Below are 19,949 nucleotides of genomic sequence, written 5' to 3' on the forward strand. Positions count from 1 at the left end.
TAGTGGAAATCTTCCTGTTACTGGAAATAATTAAGTCTTGAATGATAAATCTTCAACAAAACCATGTGGGTTTTAAAGGTGCTGGTGACCATAGGCTGAAAAAGGAAATCTGGGGAGAGTGGAGCAATACAAATGCATAACAACAGAGAACAAGAAAGTAGTTTGAATGAACTGCAGAAAGCAAAAAATATTGTAACAAATACTGCCCTTTTCTTTATTACAAGAAAAAGTGCAGACAGAAAAACATAACAAAGGCATCCTATTAAAAGAACTGGATCTTACTGACAACATACTTTTTCTAAATGATACTCAGTGAATATGAAAACAAAGACCAAAAGGCTTAGTTTCATAATTATTGGGGGGGGGGATTAAATTAAAACCTCAGCATTTCCCAAATTGAGCATACTTTTGAAGACAAGAGAGTACAATGAATGTGTGGAGTTACATACCTCAGCAATAATTTGCAACCCAGAGGAGACAGCCAAAAAAAAAGTCATGAATTAGCAAAGCAGCAGCTGCATTCAAAAGCTTAAATAAGGTTCAGTTACTGAAAATCTACAACGATTTTCAAATTATGATTCTTCAAATTGAATGCAATTTCCACCTTAGCAAAGGCTAGAAGTTCCCCAGAGATATAGACGGAATCATCTTTGAAAGCAAATGGCAAGGGTTAAATGCAAGAACTGCATTATAGATTTGGAGATTTCTTATGGAATTGAGCAAGTCCTTGTTTCCAGAAGTGACCAGAAAAGAAGGTAGAATATTTAGGAGGTGTGTTAAGAATTATGCCTGGCCGTCCACATGGTTCATAAGCCACCAGAAAGAAACATATGTAAAATTGGGAATGAATTAATTTATCTGTTTTGATTAACTAACTGGATTGAAGTGCTTACTCCAGTTGTGCCTCCTACCAGCCAAATCAATGTATGCTACAGACATACAGGGTTAAACAACCAAATTACCTTCTATTTCCTACCAAAATCAAGGAATGGGTCAACAGGCAGACCTAACATCAGTCAGAAGACATCACTTCTATGTGCTTTCAATCTGAGCAGTAGGGTATTTTATTAACTGCTAGAAAGTCTTCAAAAGGCATCTTGTTTATGTCTAAACTCCCCCTTCCCGCTAAACTGGAAGCTTTCAAACCCGTGATATGAGATAGAAGCTTGTCATTAGCACTGCAGCCAAGCAACTTACTTACCATAATTAACTGGAATAAACTTCTGGAGTTTTTCCTACCACCTGCATGTGTTAAGTTTAGCAAGCAAGAGTATCTACTCTTTCAGGTGTTTAAAAGGCTCATAACTGGTCTGAAGGGGATTTAAAATAGCTTTGACTTAAAGTAATCTGGATTTTGTATCTTAAGTACAAGAGGAGAACTTGTAGGGAAAAGCTCTGGATGCAACTGGACAAACCATCCTTTTAAAAAAATTGTTAGAAATAACCAGAGAGAAAACAAAGAATAAAAAATAATCACAAAAGAAAACTGATACTGTGCAGATGAAATAGAAAAGGATTAAAGTCTAATTGCTGTAAAAGATAAAACGACCTTGGCAATGAAGAAGAAAGTGAAACAAACAGCAAAAAGTTCTTGTATATGAAGAGAAGAAAGTTTCGCTATGCAAAGACAGCAGAGGCCAAAATTAAACAACCTTTAGTTTGGCACCTAAACAAAATTGGGACCTTCTGTCACATTCAGTAAGGACGAGAGTTAAATATGAAGACAATGCACAATAAGTAATAGAAATGGAAATTACTACAGCAGAAGTAGAAACAGAACACAATAATCTGAGTACTTTCAAGCTTGGGAACATAGACAGTTGGAAGAATTTTATATGAAGTAGGCAATAAACTAAAATCAGAAGTAGTCACCAGGGAGGAATGATTAGGGACATGGAGATAAAAGGAAAATTGGATAAAATGCAAGCTGGTTCACAAAAGGTAAATCATCCAATTTAAACCTGATGTCTGTCTGATAATTTAACAGATTTTTGTAGACAAAAGTCAAATGGTAGATCTAATCTGTAAGGCTCTTGTATGATGCAGTGTAGAAAATTATCAGTTAAGCTAAGGAACAGGATTAGCACTGTAGAGACTAGAAGCTAGGTAAGAAACTGGCTAGTGAAGATAAAGGACAAGGCAGCGTGCCGGGAGAGACACAGCTTACTAGAAGGAGCTCACTGATGGAGGTCCCAAAGAGTTGGTCTGAAGACCAGTCTTGCGTAGTGACTGTAGTAATAGCTTTGGCACCCTCAGTAGGAAGAAGGATTAAAATAATTAGGCAACAAAAACTGGATGACATTGAGAAATGCCATGAAGCACAAAGTGTGAGGTTAACGTCTGTGGCAACAGATGGGAGGAATTTGAGCAGGGTTGTGACAAAGCTGTTTCCAAATGGGTCAGTCTAGGTATTTCTAGTATTGATGGAGAAGTGCTAATGCTGTAGGACAGGACAACTTACCATGTCAGGACAGCACTTTGCTAGCTGCAGCTACAGAGATTTTTGGTCAGCTCAAGAGGGCCAAACAGAGCTTTTTCTCTTATCTGCTCCAAAGCCTTGGGTAAGCATGTGTCCACTAGCAATGTACTGAATGTGCAAATCCTAAAAAAATGTTTGCTGTATGTAACATAGCTTTGATTTCTGATGGACTGGGAGGGACTATGGTAGCTCAAAATATATAAATTAATCTATAAATTCAGAGGGAGGAAAGGAGAATTATTCAAGCTAAAGATGTAAGAACATATGGGCAGAAATGGAGAATGCATAAATTTGGAATAGAAATTAGGGGGACTTTTTGGCTATCACAGCAGGGAGGTTCCAGAACAGACTTCAAGTAGATTAGGGGGGAGTGGCCAAAAACCTGAATAATGCTTGCAGGAGGACGGGGCGTATTTACCAGATGGAATATGTGGTCTGACTGTATGCGGTAATGGGGAGTTGGATTTGACAGCTTAGGGCGTGCTCTCTGTTCTGATTCCCTGGTGCCTCTGTCTTGTGAGTTGACTCAGTTGAGAGCTCTTGGAGCCCCTGGAGTTTGGCCTCACGTTGCTTGCAGCGAACGCGCCAGACCACAGAGAACCCCGATGCGAAACAGCCGTATCGCGCTCCCTCCGGACAACTTACATAGTCACTCGTGGTAAGGGTAACGGCAGCTGCGTATTCCTTGTTTCTCAGGGTAGCAGTGCTCCCCGTTTGTATGGCTGAGGGAAAAGAACACCATTCTGGAAGAACATTACTGCGGGAATGTATTGTTAGATTCAGCAGAAAAATATAAACAAAGGGTCCAAGATGAATCATTTATTGTAACCTTGGTTTTGAACACACTGAACACAATTGGCCTCATATACAGTAACAGAGAATCAAGTACAGCAGACAGCTGCTACTATATTAAATACTTACACGCAAAACCAGAAAGACGCATGGCAACTGACAGCTAATAGAGCAAACCAGCAAAGAATATTGAAAGGTAAAAGTGGGGAGGGGAAATTGTTTTTATTTTTATAGTTGTGCTTCTCCTTTTTGTATTAAGAACATTTAAAAGGATAATTGCTTTACCACTGTCTTGCCAAGTGATTGATATAAAATAATCAGAAATGAAGCCCGCTTATCCCACAATAAGGATGCTCACAGGAAATTAAAACAGTGTAATATAAGTGTTTTAACGTCACACAAAAATCTCTTTCCTATGTAGATAAGATAAGATTAAAACAGATTGCAGGACTCATTCTACCTTGCACTTTTTAATTAGACAGACTGCTGGTACCGCAGGGGTACTGAACACAGGCTCATTTTTTCTCCACATCTGATGGCAGAGACAACAAAGGGAAACAGAAGAAAAAACAGCATTCCCATCTCTCCCGGCACCCGGGAAAGGAAGATAAGCCATTTCACACAAACGTTTTGCCCTAACAGGCATGTATTTAGAAGGGACAGCCTATTATGAATTTTTTCTAATGATATCATTTGTGAAGCCTGAAATCATGCAGATTTGTGCAAAACCAGTATTTGCCTTACAGCTGCCTACATCAACCTTGGAGATTTTTCTCCAAATGCAATCAGTTTTCTCCATAAGTTTCTTTTCTTCCACCAGTGAATTCCAGGAAAACTATGAAGTTTCCCAAATTTTAACAGAATTTGTGGTGACAGTTTTCTGGTAACCTGCCCCCATTTTTCTCCCATATAGATAACCTCAGCATCTAAGAGCTTAAGACTTTCCCACTCACCACTGTCTTACCAGCTAAACTGTGCCCACCAGCAAATACAATGCAAGGACTAAAAAAGAGGGCACTGCTAGAAGACAGAAGGCATAGACCACTATGTTTTACCTACAGTAAAACATGCAAACACTAGAACAGGATCTTTGAGAATCAACTGGAAAATACAGAAAATGTGTCATATGATTACTTCACATCACAATTTCTGTGCAACATTTGTGATTCAGTATAAGACATAGTAACGGGCAGCATTTCATGCGGGTTACAGCATATTGAGGGTGCAAGCAGGCAGCAGGAATTGAGGACTCTGGCCTTTCTCTCATGTGTGAAAGGACAGAAGCAAAACTTCCTTTGGCTTCTTTGTTTTCACCAAATGGCAATGAAGCCAATGTCAGGTTTTCACTGTTATTGAAGCAAGCCAGATGCTTCTTGCTTTGGGTTCTGGCTGGCATGAGTAACAATGATGCGTTGAGACATGCCCTGCAGCTTCATCCAGTGAAAACCTTCTTATGTGACTGCCAATGGACAGGAAAGAAAAGAAAAAAGATGTGGAGGAACTAGCTACAAATTTCACTTTGCATCCCAGCTGAGTTCAGAGGGCAAGATAGAACCTTAAGTCATCACTTAAGACTATATCCTCCCAGTTTGCCTTGGAAAAATAGCTGGAGGTCATTAAAGTGTGAAGACAATGCAATCCTGCTGGTAGCGGACAGACTCACTGCCCAGAAGTTATGGTTGTTACTGAAGCTGGCCAGCACCCCTTGGTACCCTTCTCAGCAAGAGAACCAACACTTTGGCTTGGGCATTCAATTTTCTGCAGTTGGAGAGCTGAGAAGGCGTGCTAAACCGTATCTCGGTGGTTTGGGTCCCTTTAAGGATCTCTGGATTAAAGATCTGAGAGATCTGGCAGGACATAGAAAGGTTCAGGTGAATGAGTTTTATCTGTTCGAACACAGTCTGGAAAACTCACAGCAGCCCTTCTGGTGTTTGCTTGCATTTGGGTTTTACAAAATACTGTGTTTCACTCTCGGTGGCTGCCCCAATTTCTGTTGATGACAAAGATGTAGCATCACCTGCCTAGAGCTTGGTTCTGCAGTCCGTTTGGAAAGATGTCTACGTATTCCTAGAAATATTCTGCCCATAACTCCCACCTGGGATCAGTGATCAGCCAAAGGTCGGGTCTTTCTCTTTCACCCCTGAAGGTAGACAGCAGTAATTGAGTCTGAACCAGCAGATCGGTCTCCCGACAAAGAGCAGGGCAGACCCTGAATCCCAAACGGACATCTTCCTCGCAGGCTGGGGCAAAAATAGTCAGCAATAGTTTGAGTGAGTCACCGTCCCGACCTAAGACAAATTTGGCCAGGTCCTCATGGATCTGAGCTGAGGGAGTTGCCAGAGAGCACTATGAGCTATGACTTGGGTGCTGGCTCCCGTTCCTATCAATAAAGTAATATGTCTGTGGTATCCAGCTATGCAAGTGAAAGCACCGTGTGAATTCATAGCTCTGAGAGCCCTCACCCTTCCTGGCTGGAGAGTGTGTGCATCCCACAGCGCACCTTCTGCGCTTGGTCACGGTGAACTTCATTTGCTGTATTGGAGAGGAAAATAGAAAACAGTGTGAAAAGAAGCTCAGTCTCTCCATCAATTCATCAAACCGAGTGGAAATGTCTGTTTGGTATATAAAAGATAATGAGAGAAATTTGGTTTTAACTCCCTTCGCTCAGCCCGCTCAGGTACTCACATGTGAAATTACCCAGGGGGAAAAGACATTAAGTCGGTGCAGGAACCCCTATTGGCCTTAGCTTTGATGGGCTGTGCAGCGTATGCTACAAACTGAATTAGTTCGGAAAACAGAGAGATTCATCAGACTGCACAGACCCACTGATTGGAGTAAGATAGTGGTGGGAACCGCCTGTCTGGAGAGCACAGAGGGTGTCAACAGAAATAGGGGACTAACTGAATTCCGCTTGATACATAGTTTTTTGTCCCTCTTCATCAGTGTGGTTCTGAGGAGATCACTTCTCTATAAGGTTTAAAATTTGAATTAATAGACCCGATTTCTTTATTCATTTTTGTTAAAATGTGGAGAATTTTTGGACGAGGTAAAGGAAAAGGTAGTTATTCCATTTCATACTTTATCACTGAATATATGAAACATGATAATTCTAAATTTTCAATTAGTCCCGTAACAAAAAAATTCCTTTTAAAGACTTAAAAAGCACAGTTGGGTTGCCACAGGCTAGGAGCTGGGCTTCATGTTACCTACCAAGAGATTCGGTCTACAGCTGCTGTTGTGAAATACAAATGGAACTGGAGCGCCGCAGCTCCAATAGTCTGCTCCGGCAGACTATTTCCAGTTCAATGGACCGGGTAAAAGAGAATTTGCATTTTCATAACCATTGTAATAATGGTCATGATCATTATCATGATAGCTGAGTGAAAAACCAAAATTAGCAAATCATTGAATTTCTTTGTCTGTGTGGGCTTCTCTGCAGACTCACATCTGTCTCGTTTTGTCACTTTGGATATTGTTTTGCCCTAGTGTCAGTGGTAAAGTGGATGTGGACATCTGTGACAGGCAGAACTACTTGTCTGCAAATTCCCTCTGCAGCAGTCAGTCAGTCAGCACAGCGTTTCCGCGCTGTGATACAGCCGTTCTTCTATGCCCCTTCTTCGTGCTTTCCCTTCTAAAGTCATAATCTGTGTACTGAAGAATGAGTCGCTCTCTCCAGACCTGGGCATGAATGTACTGCCTTCTGAACAGTTTTTCTTTCTTTTTTTCTTCTACTCTTACTGTCTTATCGCTATTCAAGAGGATGAAATCAGCTGCACTGTTTGCTCCCCAGCCAGAAGTTTCTTTTGCACCTACGTTTTGAAGTGGATTACTTTAATGCGTAAGAATCTCAAGTGGAAATAGTAGACGTGGTTTAGCCATAATGGTTTAAGAATATATGAAAGACAAGTTTTGCAGGGAGAGATAATAGAAGTAGAGAATAAGAACTAGTGGGGAGCAAATTTTGAAAGGCTTAATAGTTCATGCTGGATCTTTAAAAATCTTAAGTTTTCCAATGCTTTTATGTGCATCTTCTGTATTTTAGAAATCTTGTGATACTTGACTTACTCCCAAAATGCGTAATTTTGATACACTTGGAACAAAAGTACTGTATATAAACTAAATTTCAAATGGGTTTTGTAAACTTCATCCACAATTGTATGTAGCATTGTTGTAAGGTATTTTATTTAAAAAAAAAAACCAAACAACACTGCAGATGTGTTTGGGTTCTCTTCTTTTTTAATGTAAAAGTCTTTGTGCATGGATGACAAAGTCAGACTGATTTCACCATTTATTTTCTGTGGTCAGCTAGACCTTACTGCTGCTGCAGTGGTTTTCTGGCAGGGTTCTGCAGTAGCACATATCGGAGTGAGGAGTAAGACCCCTGCTTCTGCAGCTAAAGCCATCAGATGTCATTAGCTCTTCTGCTAAGCCTGGCTGGGGGAATGCATTCAAGTACTGGGTCCCTAAGGAATGTCTCTTAAATAAATACCAGAAACATCCACTCATCCAGAATCAGTGTGGCTTTTGATGGACTGAGCAAATCTTGTTATACATATTATCTTGTTACCTTTGTCTAGGTTTTGCTTTGTATGTTTAGCTTCACTGAAAATTAATGGTAGTTTACTGTAAGCTATTTTCACCACAGGTTCTCAGTAACATCTAGAGAAGACACATGTTTTACATTTTCCTAATTTTTTAATGTTTTGAAGTCACAGAATTACAGATTCATAGAATGGTTTGGGTTGGAAGGGACACCTTCCACTAGACCAGGTTGCTCCAAGCCCCATCCAACCTGGCCTTGAGCACTTCCAGGGATGGGGCAGCCACAACCTCTCTGGGCAACCTGTCCCAGTGCCTCACCACCCTCACAGCGAAGAACTTCTTCCTTACATCTGACCTAAATCTGCCCTCTTTCAGTTTAAAGCCATTACCCCTTGTCCTGTCACTACATGCCCTTGTAAAAAGTCCCTCTCTGGCTTTCTTGTAGCCCCCCTTTAGGTACTGTAAGGCTGCTATAAGGTGTCCCCAGAGCCTTCTCTCCTCCAGGCTGAACAACCCCAACTCTCTCAGCTTGTCTTCATAAGAGAGGTGCTCCAGCCCTCTGATCATCTTTGTGGCCGTCCTCTGGACTTGCTCCAACATGTCCATGTCCTTGCATGTTCCATATTGAATACTTACAGTTGGAGAAGCATTTACAGACACCCAGATGTCAGAGCAGAGCAGCCATGGTGAGATCAGTAGGGCTGATTTAGCTGTTTAATTTGACTGCTCAGTAAGTTTTGGCAGATGCCTTTCATGTCAGTGATGAACTCTGAAATGTCATTGTAACTAAGACACTTAGTTTTTCTCTGTAAAGGAGGCCTCTGCCTTCTCCTCAGAGGATGATATCCCTATTTCCCATTTTTATTCTGTAGACCCATCTTTATTCAGTAACCAAGTGTTACTGTCTCTTAAATGTGTAAGAAACTGAGGGTCATCTATAATCATTTTGATTCAGAAAAGAAATTCATAGGCTGAAAATCAATCCCAGGTCTCGAGAGTGTTAGATCATTGATTTAATCACAAAGTCATCTGGTATCTCAGTAAACTACATGATAAGCAAGTTATATACATATGTACCTATATATGTAGATACAAAATCTATAGTAAAATTATTTAATGATATAGAAACATGAGTTATTTGTTTGGTTGCTTACTCTAGGGTGTGTGACACCCATTAGCTAATCTGAGCTAAACAATTTCTGACCATGTTACTCTTTGAGCAGCGTACAGTTATCTTGTTTAGCATGGAGGGAAGTGGGATTTGGAGAGACGTACAAATCTGGATATTTTAAAAATATTTTTCTTAGAGGAAATGTGTTTCTGTAGACACTGAGAGAGAAGTCAAAAAATGAAGCACAAAATCATTCTCAAGTAGCTTTTTAGACCCAGAGAGGAATTACACACCTCCTGAGGGCCTGCAGTTTGGTACTGGAGTTGTGTAGAGGGTAGCAATGAAAAATTACCTTCTCTCACTTCATTTCTTAGGAGTAGCTCTTTCTGCTGGTTTTGAATGTGTCTCTTTTCTGTCTATTAATAGTGAATCTCAGCATACGAGGTTTGCAGGTCGAGATAAAAAAACTCCAAAACCTACGTGTAGACGTTGCAGTAGAGTGTGCCTGGAAGTCCTATCTTCAATAAAATACAAAGATTTCTGCTAGAGTCTGAGGAACACAGTACAGTGAACAACAGATTTTGTATTTGATGAACTAAATCTGCACCCTCCCATCACACTGCTGGATTCCGTGCTGTTTTAATAGGAGGAAAATACCCATTGATTTCAAGGGACTTTTGGTCAATATGACAGAGTATTGACAAAACCCAGAGATTTCTCATACACCTACAGTATATATTCCCATATTAACCTTACTAACAACCCTTCTACTTCAGTGCTGCAGAGAGCCGCTGCAGAAAACAATTCGGCCTGAACCTTAACTTCTTTCTAAGGAAGGTAAAGTTGGAATTGTTATAGGGCTGTCAGGATCCAGGTCTCTTTGCACTAGCTGTGCATAGATACCAAAGACAAATGATTCACAGGCCTTTGTTTAGGTTTCCCCCAGCTTCATCCAAACCCTTTCTCCCAGGCTGGAGAGCTGCCACTGGGGGACATACTGCCGTGGAGAGAATATTATCGAGCAAAAGAGCCCACTGGCAGGAAGCCCCTGAGAGAGGAACGAGAGCTATGGCCGGGAGGAGGGGGATATGGTAGAGCTGGAGCCACGAACTAAAATGAAAGTGAATTGGTTTTGGCTGGAGCAAGAAAAAGGGCACATTTAGCTGCTGGAAGACCCACAGATTCCTCACAGCAGGACACAAGGCAATCACAAGTCTGGCTGGCACTCTGGTTATATAGTGGAGCAAGCCAGCTGGCTGTCCGGGGTGAGAAATTCAGGCATAAGGTGGGAAGGAGGGACAGTGGGAAGCTAGGGAACTAGTTCCCAGCTTGGGAAACTAGATTCATTTGGCTCCTGAGTTTTGCTTCAGCTTAGTCAAGTCCACTGCTGCCAAGTGGTACCCAAGTTCACATGCGAAGCGGGGGGGAAGTGCTGAGAGCAAAATTGAACTGAAAATGGGGAAAAAAGTCAATTGGAAAATGCTTTGAAACGATTGACTGGGATTTGATTGCCACATGGGGGAGACCTAAGCCTAAACAGTCCTTTCAGAGCTTTGGCACATGGGAGGAATCCTCAGCAGTCGCAGGGTGAGAGGCTCGACACTGTCTTTGCGGCTGGTGGGACAGCTGGATGATTACATCAAATCGTACTGCCAGATGACACGTGAAGACCTGGTGACACTCCTGGGAAAAAGCAATTAACAGCTGATGAAAAGCAGAACTCTTCCTACCCTGTAATCCTTCTGACACACTTTAAACTCTCCCCATTATGGTCCTTTCCCTCTAAAACCTGCATACTAGCTGTGGGAAACAAAAACACATACAGATATATCACCATGGGTCATATGTCCAAAGCTTTCAAAGATACTGTGCATTCTGTAAAAAAGCCAAATGCTTCCTCAGGCGGGAAGTTGGACGCAGGTTTTGTAGGTTTATTAAATGGCAACGAATTAACATAGCTACAAAGTTAGCTTAAGTAAAATTTGCTTTCTCCACAATGATTATTTCTTTAAATATAAAAGGCAGATTGCTAAAAAGCTTCCATTACAATATAGTCCAGTCTATCCGTTTTGTGCTGTGCTAAAGTGATCCAGAGGAAACGAATTGGGCATCTGTCAAAGCATAGTCAGGATTAAAAAAACATGTAAAATAGTGAAGTACCTCATGAAGAGCAGCTAATAACAGGTTGCAGCCAGTTGTTGGTGTTCAAGTACGGATCCCTGACAGTTGCAGAATACAGGCACTTTTTAAAGTCCCACTGAATACAAATCGGTTCTGTATCCCCACCAACAAGTTGGCCCTGCAATTTGTCCTTCATGGCTTCTCACATACAGCATGCAAGAAGCAATTATTTGTAGTCTAGGGCTTAAAGCCATTTTTGTGTCTCCCGTAGGAGGAACCCAGTATCTAAAGCTGATATCCAGTGGTCTGTGCTTTTGAAACCCTGCTTTTGCCTTTACCTTTATCTGCAAGGACTAACGTATTGCCAAAAAGGCTATTTGTGTTGTATTTTTAGTCCAGGCACACTGAGTTTGGCTGTGTCAGAAAATTCAGGCTGACCTTTGATCTAGAGGAGCTGTGTGCTAAAATATGGGTACTTGAGCTTTCAGTTAACTGCCCTCCATACGTACTTCCAAATTCCTTGAGGTCAACCCAGAGCACGTGTCACAGCTGAAGTTCATCCTGTCCAAACTCACATTAAATCTTTTAGTGTCTGCTTTCTGTTTACAAGCAAGGGAAGTTGCAGGTGGGCTTTTTAAGTGCCTTTATTAAAATATATTTTTTTAAAAAATATATGTGTTTTAAATGCGTATTTAAATGTTTATTTAATTATATTTTTGTATTACCAACAGCATGTCATACTTCGCAGACGTATGGTTTAGCTGTAATTAACTGCAAATTTGTCCACTATCTGTCAGACAGCTGTAGATGAGAGTACCCCACACTGGAGCTAGAGAAACTTGGACTCAGAGAAGTGGTTGGCTTGTCTAAAAGCACAACAAAATCAGCTTTGGATCTGTGACCAGAGCCCAGCTTTCCCAAGTCCCACCTGATCAATACTTAATATGCCTGGGCCATGGGAAGGCACTGGTTGGCTGTTGGTTGTGGAAGACAGGGGAGTTGATGGGAGCAAATCGGCTTCCAAAGAGACATTCCCATAAAAAGTCGACATCCCAGTGACAGGAGGTCTGTTCTGTGCGGTGCGTGCCAAAACAAGGATCTGTGCCTACCCGTGTCTGTGGGTCTCCATGAGCTCGGGATAACCGGTGCTGTGTCTAATGACTCTACTCTTATTTCTGCTTAGTTTTCAGGACTTTACTTGTTGTCATTCTTCACTATCCTTGTTGGGCTGGTGCTCTACTCCTCCACGTCCACCTACGTAGCCCAGGATCCTCGGGTGTACAAGCAGTTTCGAAACCCTTCAGGACCTGTTGTAGACCTGCCAGCCACCGGCCAGCTGGAGCCTTCGGTAACATACACCAGCCTGGGGCAGGAGACAGAAGAGGAGCCTCACGTTAGAGTCGCTTAAACCCAGGGCTGTTGATCACCTGCTGATGATTCAGTGGAGCTCGTATATCCATTATCTCTGTATTGTACATAGAGAAAGGTATTTACCAGGTGCAGTTACACCGGTGAGCTGCAAGGTAGCAAATAAGGAAAGCTCATAAAGATACAAACTACTCGTTCCAGGGTGTTCATTGCAAGGAGATGCCAGTCCCTCGTTTATGATACGAGCAGCATGTTTGCAATACAAACTGCTGTATATGAATCAGTTAATGTCAAACTACCTTCGAAAGATATTCAATATCTAAGCTGAAATTACAAAAAGAAATTCATAGAAGGGTGTTATTGCACCCAGTGAGTGATATTATGCCTAAGCCACACCAGTTGTGGAAAAGCCACCTTTTTACAGCAAATACACTTGTGCAGTCACTGTTAATTTCTCTCTAAGATTTGTTTGTTTGCACAAAATAGATGGGTTACTCGTGGTAGCAACACCCTGACACATTTTTGCTAGCACCTTGGATTTCGTGAGGGAAAGACAATGAATTCATCTGTGCTATCTGTCTAGTTGCCCTTTCTAGGTAATCTGTTCCATGAATCCAGAGAAGGGACAACTTACAATATCCGTCTCTATTCTAGGAATAGGTATAAGGCGAGCATTTTAGCCTTTCTATATTTGCAGCAGTGAAGTACTCAAGCATTGACCTCTCTATGATCCATGGCAGATTTCCTAGCGGCTGAGGTTCTGCATCAGGTGACAGGGAGTTAGTTTCTCTGTAGTCGTGACTTAACACAGATTTCTTACTTTTTAAATTTTAATCTGTAAAAAGAAAAACGCATTTTCTAGTTTCCTATGTATTGTACCTCTCCATGGTAAGATGACATGTCGTGTGGATCAGGGCACTTATTTTAGATACTCAGTGCATCGAGGGCGCCTTCTGCTGTTCCAGTTTGCTTAGTCTCCTGTGGTTCATTATGCTAACAATAGCTCTTTAGAAATGCGTCAGTTTTTCCCCCAAACCCACAAATTGTAAAAATCAGGAAGATTAAGTGAGGAATTCATGAGCAGAAAGACTGGACCATCTGCTGGTGTTGCTGCAGTAGCATAAAGGCATTCATATCAGCAGGGTGCAGGCAATTATTTTTCATTAACTACAAAACTAGCAGAAGAATTCAGCAGTTTTCTTACATTCCTGGGGACATGTGAAAATAGTAAGAGTGTGTTCCACAACTGTACTTCTGCTCCAGGAGCCTTATCAGAACAGGGGAAATCTTAGTCACCACCATGAAAAATCCATCTCTGCCTGTATGTTTGCTCTTCTGAGAGCCCAATAAGAGGAAATCATTATTTCAACATCCATCATCTATTTTTAATTTAAGGAAGGAGAGATGATCTTATGTCTGACAGGTAGGAGAGGGATCCAGGAGAGCTTGGTTTTATTCACGGATCTGCCACATCTCTGCATGATCCTTGAGCATGACTTAACCTTCTGTGTGGCTGAGTTTCCCAGTCTGTATATATGGGAACAATGATATTTTACCTACCTCACAGGGGTGCTATGGGACCAAGTTAGTTTAAAATGCTTCAGGCTTCCTTCTTCAGAAGGAAGGAGTTTACGAAGTACACAACAGTGCTGTAAAAGTGTGAATACATTCGTTGTATTTGAAAATGGAGTTTATGGCAGGGTTGATGAATATTTTGCTTGTGGGCATAGAAGATGAATTTGATTTGAATGTTATTCTGCTGAAGAAGTCTGTCACAAGCAAAAATGTAGGGCTTCATGTTTGAAAAATACAACTTACCTATTTCTATTTTTAAAAGAAAAAAAAAATCAATCTGTACTCTGGAGATTAGAAAGGCCACACAGTTCAACCAAGCAGGATGAATTTCTGCTGAAGTAACATTCATCTTTTATAGTCCTGTTCTGCTTTAATATAGAAGGGACTTCCCTGAAGCAGACTGGGAGAAGTATGTACGCATAATATACATGAAGTGGCAAATGCCAAAACGCTATTGAACAGCAGAAGTATGTTGTATCTTATTCTTGCCGTGGATGAGGAGAAGAGGCGATTTCTGTTCCACCGTGTTTAGGCTGTCTGCCACGATCCTGCTGCAGCTGAGGGAAGGGTCTGCAGTATTGCCAAACCATGCCCAAAACCAGCCCAAAAACCTTGGTTAAAATGGCTTGGTTTTAAACTCATAACAAATGTATGATTTTTTTTTTCCCCTGCCTTCTGTTTATTTAATCATTTTAGCACTCATGTTTCCAAGCTTTTTCTCTTAAACCATTGAGGATTTAAAAAAAAAAAAAAAAAAAAGATTCCTACAGAGAAACAGAGTCCGTATTCTGGGGATATTAAGGAAAGTCTAAATCCTACGGGATTCAAAGAAAACAAAATTAAAAGCCACACAAGAAGGATTACCCGATACTTCAGGGTAAGGTCTGTGGGGTGGAAGTCCAGGTGGGAAGCGCATGGTCGGGGGAAGCCCTCGTGCCCAGGGGCCAGCAAGCATCCTCGGGTCGAGCCCTGGGAGAGCTTCGACTGGAGGTGGGTTTCGTCCTTTCCCCAGGAGCAGGGGCTCTGGTTGCAACCGCCACGGCTCCCTCAGGTACCCAGAGGCACACTGGTGGGCACCTGTCATCTCAGTCTTTTTTGCTACCTTTTATACCAATTAAATACCTTTCTCTGAACATTAGTCCCCGTGTTGGTCTGAGAACTTTGAGGATTGCGTGCGTGTGTGTTTGTTTCATGTTTACAGTTCCTTCCTTTTGCATAATTGTTTTGGTTAATTTCATTTTTAGTATTTATTTTTAAGCCAAATGTTTGTAGTCCTTCCGCCTCCCCCTCCTCATTTTTCTGACACTAACTTGTAGATGTTTGTTAGAGTCTTCTCAGAAACAGCTGGGCAGGAGGCATCTCCCGGCCGGGTCCCTGGGCTGGGAGTTCCTACTGACAAGGCTTTGCGCCCCACGGGTGGCTGAGAGGTGCCGTCTGAAGCCATTTTTATAGGCTATTTTAAAAGGCTCAGTTGTACGGGAGTAAGTTACGAATGTTTCGGCGTGCGCTCTGCGCCCAGCCACCGTCCCCTGTGTTATTCGCGCAGGAGGGGTTCGATGGGCAAAGTGGGGCTGCTTTGCCGTCCGTGTCTCCCATTAAATGAGGGGGATACTTGGATTAGCACCAGCGTGCTAGTGCTGGATGGACCTCAAAGGAAAACAGTAGTATAGCTTTACAAGTAACTGTTGACTGAAAACCTGAGGTCTAGTGAAGGAAAACATTACTTCTACCCGCTTGTTTTCTGCAGTTTGAGACCTCAGTACGCACCAGCAAAGGTTCGGCTATCTAACCGGCAGCTACTCTCTGTGTGGCGTAGGACAGCTCTAGCTCTGTATAGCTCCTTGCCTGAACAAACTGGAAGTAACTGGAAGCCTGTTACACTGCTGGCCCTGAGCAGCCCTTAGCAAGACTGATGTCATTTTCTGCTACTGGATGAAAACCTTCACTGGGAGACAGACCTTGTCTTTGTTCCAGCTATAAAGTTTCAAAACACACAACGATAGACCAAGCAATTGAAAATTTTGCACCACTGTGTCATAAGAAGTTTCAATGTATAGTGTAGAGATTGCTAACTTGTGCTATTAACATTTTGACAAGCGTGTAGTATCGTTTTCTTTCCTTTTTTTAAAAACCATTTAGTATTCCTGAGCTAGCTACAAATATAAATTTTACCCCATGGGTAGGATTTTATTGTTAAATGCCATAATAAAGCACACTAATCTTGACACCGCAGATGGAAGTACGAACCAAAACCAAAACCAAGCAAACAAAATCCCAACCCCAAATCCTGCATCGAAAAGCTGAACAAACCTTTCTCCATTTTGATATTTGCATGCACCTATATGGACTGGCTGTGGCAATGTAATGCCTGTATAATGTTTTCAAATAAAAAGAAAATAAATGCTTTATGAAAGCGGGGTCATTAGTTTCCTTGCCTCTTTCCTTTCTGCTTTCTTAGCCTAAAATGATTTTTCTACAGTGTAAATCTTGACTACAGGGCATAATTTTTCGCTGTGCTGAGGACTTCTTTCCCCTGTGAGGTGATTAACCTACAACTCCTTCCAAGGTGTCTAAGCATAGGTGCCATTAGACCCTCTTCGGTATCCTGGCTGGCCCCCAGGTGCTGCTCCAGAAGGATAAGGGGTCTCTTGTGCACCTTCTGTCTTAACCTGTCTTAACCCCCAATGGCTAGCTCAGGTACCCTGCTATTCGTTGCCCTCATTTGGACACAGCAGCATTCCCCCACTGCCTTGCAGAAATGATTAATCAATCTAGAATTAATCGGGGGCATCACACGTGTGTGATGTTGAAGGGCTTATCTGGCAGAGGTTACTGAGTGTCCGCGGCTGCCTTGCCCAGCCCTCCCGCCCGGCTGCTCTGCCCTGTGCTGCAGCACTATTCCCAGCAGGGTCCTGAAACAGGACAAGAAAGGATGGAGACAAAAATTAGACATCAGGGGGAAAAGGAGTGTCAGGAGGAGCAGAATTGGGGAAAGAAAAAAAATGAGGTTTTGGCTTGTTTAAAGTTCACGTGGGAAGAAAGGAAAGGAAGATCCCGAGTGTGGGAGAGCAAGGGATTTTGTGAACATTTATTCACCTCTCAGAGTGCCAGCATATGCATCTGTCCATCTCTCTTTGCCTGATTTCTCTGCAGGAAACTTCACATCAGTATTTCTCACATGCTTCATTGCTGAGAGTAAAAAACGAGAATGGAGACTGGTGAGCTCATTTCCAGCCTCTCCCTGCACCATAACCACATGGAGGCCCGGACTATTACAAAGCCAGCAGTGCTGCACCAATGTGCTGGTTTATGTCTGATTTTTCCAGTGCGAATGTTTCCTAAGTTATCAAGAGCTCCAGAAACTGAGGTAGTGTGCATGGCTGCGTCATGCTAACTGTTGCTTTGTTATTTTCCTCCAAATCTGCTCAAGAGTCTCTCTGGCATTACAAAAATCTCCTTTTATTGCCTGGCTAGAATTCAGCCTGGGTGCTTGAGTCATATGAATAGTAATTGCTTGGAATTACTCTAAAAATAGATCACAAATAGGCATTAATGGATCTTTCTGTGCTTAAATCAAACATGTTTCGACACTGAAGGACATTCAGTCAGCTTAAACCTACCAGTCTCCCTTCGGTTTTGTTTATTTAGAACGAATTCTCCGAAATACTACAAATCCAAAGCTGAATGCTTAACAGCAATATGCTATGGCCCGCAAATAAGGAAGCAATGCTTTTTACAGTTATAAAAGTTTTTTTGTTATATCTGCTCTGCAATTTAAGACAAAAAAATGTGCCAAACCTTTGCGAATGGGAACACCTCTGTTGTGCAGCCACAGACCAGTTCCCACAGCATTTGCAAAGCGGGTACCAAATGCTAACAACACGGCAGTGGTGATGACGTTGGGGTAAGAGCATTGGCCATGTCATCCTCCTCATGCAGTTTGAGCTGCAGGGTCATGGACTGCGGTACTTGTTAATAAAAATTTCTGCTATATGGAGGATGCTTATTCCATAGGGCTGGGATCACTAACCAGTGATTAGTCGCAGACTGGCTGTGAGCCCCCAGCAGGAGACAATAACCCACAAATTAACCACAAAAAGCCAGTTGTAACCCTCAGACATTGTAAGTTTGCACTGCAGTTGGTATTTCAGCTTTAGTAAAAGGCCCACGATGTTTCTTCAGGCTGCATCGCTGGCTGGGTGGACCGGAGCAGCCTCCCCAGCCTTGGCAAACACCCGGGGTGCCCCGTGGTCCCATGAGGTCGCTCCGCTGGGTGCAGGGAGGAGGAGCCCTCGCTACCACTGCTACCGTGCAGCAACGAGGCAGAGGAGAAAAACGTGGCTCAAAGTAAATCTTGAGGCTCGAAGTGAAAAGTCAGTGCTTTGTGCAGTCCTTTCTGTTGTAAAGGCATACATTTGCTATTATTTGGGGGCATTTATTTCTTATCCTAGAAGTTCCATTTTTAAGTGAAAATGATGTGGTGAGTTCCTCTGGTATTCGTGAGGTCAGAATTTGCCCCTTTATGGATAGTCTAGTGTTGCAGAACCTCTTTAAGAATACAGAAATTGTCAATCCTACATACTATACAAATATTTGTAAATTGAGACTAAGTGAAGCTGATTTTATTGGATTTATAAATTTTATTCTACTTAGATGCTGATTTATAACCTTGAGCTATAGTTGACTTTTTTGTGACTCCTTATTATGTACAATGCCCTCAGGCAATTGCCTTGTGCTACCCTGATGTTAATAATGCATTATTAATTCCTTGCTGCCAAATACATTATTTATACTAACTATTGCATTTTATTCCCCATCTCTTGATAGTAGTGGACTCATCCAATTTTAACATAACTGCAAGGTTGTCAGTATGAAATCTTCCCCTCCTTCCCATGTGAAATATGTACATGCTTGTGAAAAGCAAAGTAATGGATTTACCATGGATAAATAAAGGACTTTTTTTATTCAAGACCTGACCAAAGCAGAGACAGATAATGAACATGTGCTGAGTTTACATGATCACTGAGCACTGAAATGCTAAGTGATTCAACTACCACGCTAGAGACACTTTGCATACAGAATAGTGACTCTGATAGTTGGTAGGCTTGGATTTTTACAGGTGCAGAACGGCTGTGAGCCCATAGATCAATGCTATGTGAGGTCATGCATATTTAACTTCACGCTGCCTATAGTAGCCAGCATCACAGAAGCTTGGCTTTTTGCCAGATCCATAGCAAACTAGCAATCAGCGTTTGCATATTCTTAAAATGACTACTTGCCTAAATGAACTTCCTAAGTGAGAAGGGGGAAGGGAACGGACTAATCACGACAATAATGTGAAGCGTCTCATTATGTGACTCCCTGTGAGCTTTGGCTTGAATTATCTAATGTAGTTCTTGGCATTAAACAGATTTGCAGGTGCTAAATAGGTCACACACGTATGCAACAACTGGAGTAGATTTCATAAGTCTTTATGTCCCCATACTTCCTCTGTGAGCCTTCACTTTAATTATAGGGAAAATGGAGTACGCACAAAACAGGATGATAACTTTATTCATTTAAAACTGTTGCAGCTCAGATCTTCCACGCTTCAGCCTCCATTCAGCAGAATTCATTTAATAACCAAGTTGATGAGGAACATTAGTGCTGCAGGACGTGCTTTGACGTTGCACCCTCGGAGCTCTCCACCTCCTGTGGCAGGGCGTACCGCGGCACTGCAAGCGGGCCACGCTGCGCAGCAAAGCATTTGAAAAAACCCCAAATTTTAGTCTTTATTTTAGTCTCGGGCTTTAATACAACATACAACAAAAGGAAACAGGGTTTTAAAGTGAAACAGCTAAGGAAAAGAAGAGGATAGCACCTATCTCCCTAGTACCTGTGCTCTGTTACGCAGTTTGTCTGACGATCTTTTTTCCCCAAGTCACCATCCACCAACCTCCATGTGGCCAAGACAACTGCTAA

At 42.0% G+C, this 19,949-nt stretch overlaps 1 protein-coding gene across 1 annotated transcript in view; it reads left to right on the plus strand.

The window, feature by feature from the left end:
- The window catches only part of SLC35F1 (solute carrier family 35 member F1), a 255,373-nt gene extending 238,967 nt beyond the window's left edge, over nucleotides 1-16,406 (plus strand). The window contains exon 8 of the mRNA XM_069805117.1: nucleotides 12,229-16,406. Coding sequence (XP_069661218.1) covers nucleotides 12,229-12,453 — 225 coding nt within the window. The 3' untranslated portion in view covers nucleotides 12,454-16,406. The remainder of the gene's footprint in view (nucleotides 1-12,228) is intronic.
- Nucleotides 16,407-19,949: the final 3,543 nt, after the last annotated feature.

The sequence above is a fragment of the Haliaeetus albicilla genome, chromosome 17 (genome assembly GCF_947461875.1).
Source record: "Haliaeetus albicilla chromosome 17, bHalAlb1.1, whole genome shotgun sequence".
NCBI lineage: Eukaryota > Metazoa > Chordata > Aves > Accipitriformes > Accipitridae > Haliaeetus > Haliaeetus albicilla.